General features: G+C 38.5%; 1 protein-coding gene across 2 annotated transcripts; it reads right to left on the bottom strand.

Moving 5' to 3' along the window:
- Window positions 1–1,547: 1,547 nt before the first annotated feature.
- LOC105036912 (momilactone A synthase) lies at window positions 1,548–6,080 on the bottom strand. Of its 2 annotated transcripts, none has more exons than XM_073243970.1 (2): window positions 5,956–6,073; window positions 1,548–2,545 (listed from the first exon to the last, which is right to left on the bottom strand). In XM_073243970.1, exon 2 carries the CDS (start codon window positions 2,443–2,445, stop codon window positions 1,747–1,749), a length of 699 nt encoding a protein of 232 aa, XP_073100071.1. In that variant the 5' UTR covers window positions 2,446–2,545; window positions 5,956–6,073; the 3' UTR covers window positions 1,548–1,746. The 2 variants fall into 2 exon arrangements, with proteins under 2 accessions (XP_073100071.1, XP_010910936.3); XM_010912634.4 differs by having other exon boundaries at window positions 1,550–2,536; window positions 5,956–6,080.
- Window positions 6,081–6,655: the final 575 nt, after the last annotated feature.

Here is a 6,655-nt window from a genome sequence, read left to right as displayed (position 1 = left end):
TCAATGCGATTACTTATCTACATTGGGCTCCCAACACAGAATTAAACATGATGATTCTACATGCAATGGAGAGATACATGCCCTTTTATTTACACAAATAGAAAACTCATAAAACACAGTAATATATCATGTGATGGTACGTACCTTCCTACAATAAAAGTAAATTTTCGTTGCAACGGTGATACCACATCTATTGTAACAAATCAATCAACAGTCAGAAATGGATAAAATACAAGAGAGTGTGAGGTATTATCCATAAAAATTAATGAAATATATAGTAATTGATAAAATATAAAAATTTTTATTGATGTGTTACAGAATTGGTGTGATATTATCGTTGCAACAAATATTTTTTTTCTACAGTGGAGATGCGCATGGACGTGATTACCATGGTTCGTTAGGGGATTAGGAAAGCCACCCACGACCTATGGTTTAAGTCTTGGCTTTTTCTTTTCTACGGACAGGCGACACCTAAACTGTTGGCAGGTCTCCATCTCTATTAATGGCTTGATTAATTTGGACCTTGAATAGTCAGCTGTAGATTTCTAAGAGCACAAGCAACGGTTCAAGCACAGGGGGCCCTATTCACACTGCCACCATAAGATTAAGGAAAATGCTTGAGTATCTTGTCATTGATCACTGTGAACTAACATCATCAATTTTGTCACATAATGAAGCAACGGGAGTGTCTTGAGTGACTTTTCTGAGTTACCGTAGATTTGGTCAAAGTTCAGCAGGAGAACCCATGCTGTCTCTTGGTTAATTCGCAAAGAAGGATGAGGAATAAGGGTGAAATAGATGGGAAATAAGGTATGCATTTAGCTTGGTAGCTTTATTCATTGAAAGTTCTGAAGTGACACAGAAATTGCACAGGAAATGTGTCATGCACAAACCATGTGTAACATTTCTTATTATTTTTTTTGTTGATGAAAGTATGCATGTTGTTGTTGAAAGAGTAGTTTATCCTGTGTAATTGTGTTTTAACTTGGAAGAGTAGTCTATACCATTTCATTGTGTTTAACTGCATGCGTTCAGTTCAATGGTGAAGTGGAGTAATATCATTTTAACATACTCCAATTTAATCCATCAAATATTTTATTCACAAACAATAATTTTATCTTCAGATTAAGTCATTTTCTTGCGCAGCGTGCAGCCCCGATTACGTTTGGAGGAGGAGAGAGAAAGAAAGAATCCCAAGCAAGCACGCCTCACGTGGCTATCTGTCAGCATCGTACGTACACACATCACCATGCCACTGACTCCATGCTAAAATGATGAATCTTCTTGTCGGAAAGCAATCCTACGAAAAAGAAAATGAGTTCCCACTTTTTTTTTTTTTTTTTTTGTTTCCTACCAAAAAAAAAAAAAATCCTACATGGTATTGCTTTGTTACCAAAAAAAAACAAAAAAACGAGTAGGCTGCATGATCTATAGTTTTTGAAATTCTTGCATGATTTTAAATTTTTTTTACTCACTGCTACGTAAATAATGACGGATGAAGCAGCAGAAATAACCTGCACTTGAAATAGAAGGATAGGAGGATAAAATGTACCCCTTGGCATTGGTAGGCTGCGTATGGACCAGGCGTGTACAAACACCTTAAATAGATCGAAATTGATGGCCCAACCATAAATAATTATACAAAATCAGACCCTGGGTTTAGCGATTTGACATCATTAATGTTCGAATTGTCAAACTGGACAATCTTGTTACTCAACAAACCCAAACTATGAGGAAACAGTTTCCTCACACATCCGAATACCTAAACAAACCATGCGAGGGATTAGTAATCGTTAATCCTCCGTCAACCAATAGGTTGACTCCACTCACGTACTTGGCCTCCTCGCTACCTAGAAACAGCACCGCCTCCGCCACGTCCTCCGCCTTCAGCCGCACCCCCTTGAGGGTTGCATGCTCATGAAAGAACTCCTCCAGCTCCTCCACTCCCATGCCGAACCCCGCCGTCGCCATCGGCGTTGCCACCCCGTACGGCGACACGCAGTTCACCCGCACCCCGAACTGGCCGAGCTCCAACGCCGCGGTTCTCATCAGCCCCACCATCCCATGCTTCGAGCACGTGTACGCTGCTGACGCCATCCCCGGCACCACCGACGCCACGCTTGCCGTCATCACGATGCTTCCCCGGCGCGCCGGGATCATCACACGTGCGGCGTGCTTCGTCCCAAGGTAGCTTCCCACCAGATTAATCCCCACCACCCTTTCGAAGTCTGCCTTCTCGGATTTGCGTATCTGCATGCACAGCGAACCGGCGATGCCGGCGTTGTTGAACATGATGTCGAGCTTGCCATGGCGGGAGACGGCGGCATCGACGGCATCTCGGACGTGAGACTCGTCGGTTATATCACAATGGATATAGGAGGCAACGGAGGAGCCGAGGGATTCACAGAGGGCTTGGCCCTTGTCGTCCTGGACATCAGCGATCATCACACGGGCGCCGTGGCGGGTGAAGATCTTGGCCGTGGCCTCACCGATGCCACTGGCGCCACCCGTGATCAGTGCCACCTTGCCTTCGAGCCTGCATTATCTACTCAACACATTTAGCGATCAACTCCAAGATGCATGGCGCTAAAAATCTAAAACGGATTTATTTTACATGATAAATATAATTTTTAATTTTTGATGATATATAGAATTCTAAAATTTATGAGATAATAAAACTGAGTTTAATGACAACTGATTTATTTTCATTTGCAAGAATATGTATCTCCAGTGAAAAAGGAGTGCTAAAGTTAATAATGAGTTTGATACGAAATACATGGCAGGCAACCTGTTGAACGACAGCGATCTATTTTCGAAATAAATGGCAATTCACTCCGCATCTCCACCCAACCTAGCATGGCTTTCTACCATCCAAAGCATGTAAAGACTGCAACCAAGGTACAAAGCTGCCAATATAGGATGAAAGGAAAAGAGAAAACTGTATTGGATACTCCAACAGGATGGAAACATGTGCTAACAACAAATTCACAGGCTTTCAGGTTGGGGAATATTGGCTTGTATCTATTGTGCAATAAAAGATTTCCCATTCTTTGTGCAAATCCTAGATCATCCACTACAGAGATCCTAAAGCACTTTGAAATCCTTCATTCATCTACTTGCAGAGATCTCAAAATGGGTGTTAGATAATCCAACGGCAGATTTGCAACAAAAAAGGTGAATCATTACTTTCGCGCGAAAGATACAACATCAGTCCATCTACTGCCATGACATAAACATTCCTATGCTTCACCAAGAAAAGAAATTCTAGAGATGGCAACCGGAGAAGAGCTTTTCCATACGAAATCTCACAATTTCTCCCATTCCAAATCATCCAACATAGGGCTAGGACCATTTGGTGAGGGATCTCAACCTGATTACTATAAAGAACATGCACCTTCCACAGACACAACAATCCTTCTTGGCATACAGGAACTTTTATGGACACCATACAAGAAATTATATACCAAAAGAGCACATAAAAATAATTTAGTAAAGATCGAGGCATACCCTAAGATTCGTTGATATTTCTTTTTTTGATGTAAATGAGTTAGAGAAAATCTAACTCAGAGGATATTATATTAACATATTTAGAGATACTTGTAATAATGTTTACATAAATGTAATAAGATTGGAGGCTAATTTCCATCTAGCTTCAGAATTACGAGACATGCAGAATTACAGGCTCTGTTTTCAGAGCATCGAACCACCCATTACAGGTCCTAAAATTGCTGCCGATCGAAGTTGCATGATCCATATTTTCTAAGTCTCTAGCACTAGGATCTTCAATGCTAGTTTCATTGCGTGGTTAGTGCTCAGACGAAGCCGGAGAAGAGGTGTTTCAAACTGGTTTGTCATCTTTGAGAGAGGAAGCTTACAGCAGGTTTACCGCGACTCTGCCAGATAATTCTTTGAAACCGGAGGAGTCAATAGCCAAAGGAGGTTGGAGGCCCACAGCTCCTAAGAGCACGTCCATAGTCAAAAGCACTTCAGATAGTCTGGAAGGCGGAGGGGGAATGAGATCGCCATCGATCTACAGGTTAGGAGGGAATAAGGATGTTGTAGTGCAGTTTCTTGCTGAAGTCTAAGCTAAACGGCTTCAGTTCTGAAGTTAGGGGAATCCATTTGGACATTGATATTTCTAATGCTAAAGTTCTCTTTGAGTACATGTAAGCTAAGCTTTTCTTACATTGATGTGAGACTATCAATTAGATTATCTAGGAGTCACCATTTGTACTTTAGTACTGCTACTTTGGCCGTGGAATAAGTTTTAAGACCGGCTTGTTTTCTAGAATTTTCATGTCGTGGCCTTATCACAACCAACATACTCTCCACTTTCTACCTCGAGAGTTTCAGTTTTGACATAAAAACCATATGAGGTGGGAAACAGAGGAAGAAATATTGGGTGCGTTTCTTATTTTATCATATTTTTTCTAATACCCATCTTAATAAAGTAGCCTAAGTCAAAGTTTCTCTTTTATTAATACAGTCAGTCTCATAATTAAAAATAAAAATATTAAAAAAAATATGAATGGATAAATCTTAAAGAGCTATGTGATGTTTATCAAAATTATTCACATATCTTTAAGATTTATCTATTCTTATTTTCTTAGTATCTTACATACGCGCGATGTACTTTGGAGATGTGGCGGCCTGACCATAATTTCTTTCATGATGGGTCTGACCATAGAAATTTTATCACATGATTAAAAAGAAAAAATATGATGCTCCCTTTTTCCTCATTTTCAAAACATGCATTCTATTGATATATACTATATGGTCTGATAGAACATACTCATCGACTTCTTAGCTAATATATACTATAAACTTTTTTGATATACACCTAATAGTAATCCAATACACACTTCTATATAAAAAATATATTTTAAAAAATGTATTGATATACTTAGAGGTATGTATTGGATCAATATTGAGTGTGTATTAAAAAAGTTACAAAATATATTAGAAGATTGACGAGCATGATCATCCGATCATGTAGCATATACTAGTAAAACATGATGTTGAGGGAACTTGTATCAAGTTGCAAGATATTTATTGGATTGCTAAATGACTAATTTGTTACTTACATAACATCTAACCGTATATTGTACACTAATGAATATAATATTTTAAAAATTATTTATTGATTTATCTAGATATATATATATTAGCTTGTTAGATAACTAATTTGCTTGATATGTATTACTTAGCTATGTAGTATATAATGATAAATAATTTATTTTAAAAATAAGAAAAGAAGAGAATGCCTTGATTTTTTTTTTTTTTTTTTTAATTATGGGACCAACACCTTCGTTGGTTCAGAGTTGTCTCTAACTTTTAGATTTTTTCTTTACCATGGGAAACAGAGGAATTTGGCAAATGGAAAGCCTAACCCATATTTTCTTCTCCGGTGCCTGCGCCGTATGATTTTTGTTCCAGTTTTTGGCCTTAGGGCTTCTAATACAGGTCGTAGAATCAGCAAGAATTGGAAAAAGTTAGCTTAATGGAAAATCCACACCCACGCATGATCCCTAAAATGACTTTTCCCACCATGACCTACAGGGAAGGCCAGGCTGCGCCAAAAAAAACCCACAATTTAATATGATATCTTTTGGGATCAGACATTGAGTACGAGATAGAAGATCTAGGGCGCAACTATATTTTGCTGGAGTGGAAACACTTGATGAGTTTTCTCTTGGTTTGTGAAGAAACTCTTCGCTTTGACCACCACAAATTGAACCTAGAAACTAGCTAGACAAGAGAAGCGAAATAAATGAGGATGACCTTTTCCTCTCAAACCTATCAATGCAATTAATAATTATTCACATTGTAAATCCGACATATAATTCGTTGGGAATTAAACATGATGATCCTAGATGCTACGGAGAGGAACTTGTCCTTTCATTTGCAACATTGAAAATTAATGTACACAGTATTGTATTTTGTGAGAGCACGTACCTTTTTGCAGCGGAGGTGAGCACGGAGGTGATTCCCATGGTTGGTTAGAGGATTGAAGAGGAGGAGGATTGGAAAAGCCACCCTTCACCTATGACCATTTATAAAGTCTTGATTTTATCTTTTCCACGGACGGGCAAGCCGTTGGCTGGTCTCTAACTCTGGATTTTTTTTAAAAATATTATTTTTTAATATTTATTTTCCAACCTATCCATCTTTCTAACTTATCTTTCAAAATTCGGTGGATAAGGTGGCACAGACATTGCGTAATCGTATATGGAACATGCGATTACTATTTGTATATAAGATTTCAAATAAGGTGAATAAAAAATTTAAAATTTAAATTTAATTTAAAATTTAAAATTTAAATTTAATTTTAAATTTAAAATTAAAATCACATATTGATATCGTATTTTTGGTTTCAAATACGAACTTATTTTTTTTGGATGAAATCATATCTCGAAAGTGTACTTTTTTTAATTTTTTTCGTGCTCATTTTTTTTTCATTCTGAAAATATGTGGAGGCTTCATCGAGACTGAGGAGAGAGAGAAGAGGGCCGTCGATCGGCTAAGGGGCAGTGGTCGGGCGGTGGGGCCAGTGTGGTGCGATGCTGGGGTATATAGGGTATAGATGCAGTAGCTGGAGGAGGGCAGTGGAGGTTGCATGGTGGGGGGATGTGCTTTTATATTCGCATGAACGGTC

This window comes from Elaeis guineensis, chromosome 9 (assembly GCF_000442705.2).
Source record: "Elaeis guineensis isolate ETL-2024a chromosome 9, EG11, whole genome shotgun sequence".
NCBI classification, from domain to species: Eukaryota; Viridiplantae; Streptophyta; class Magnoliopsida; order Arecales; family Arecaceae; genus Elaeis; species Elaeis guineensis.
The sequence above is the reverse complement of the archived record's forward strand: the minus strand, read 5'-3'. Positions and strand labels throughout refer to the sequence as shown.

Bases quoted from the DNA above. Each gene is read 5' to 3' on its own strand.
- LOC105036912 (XM_010912634.4), bottom strand. From the start codon at position 5,993: ATGGGAATCACCTCCGTGCTCACCTCCGCTGCAAAAAG. The intron at 2,537-5,955 runs GTACGTGCTCTC...TAGATAATGCAG, and splicing joins CTCACCTCCGCTGCAAAAAG to GCTCGAAGGCAAGGTGGCAC.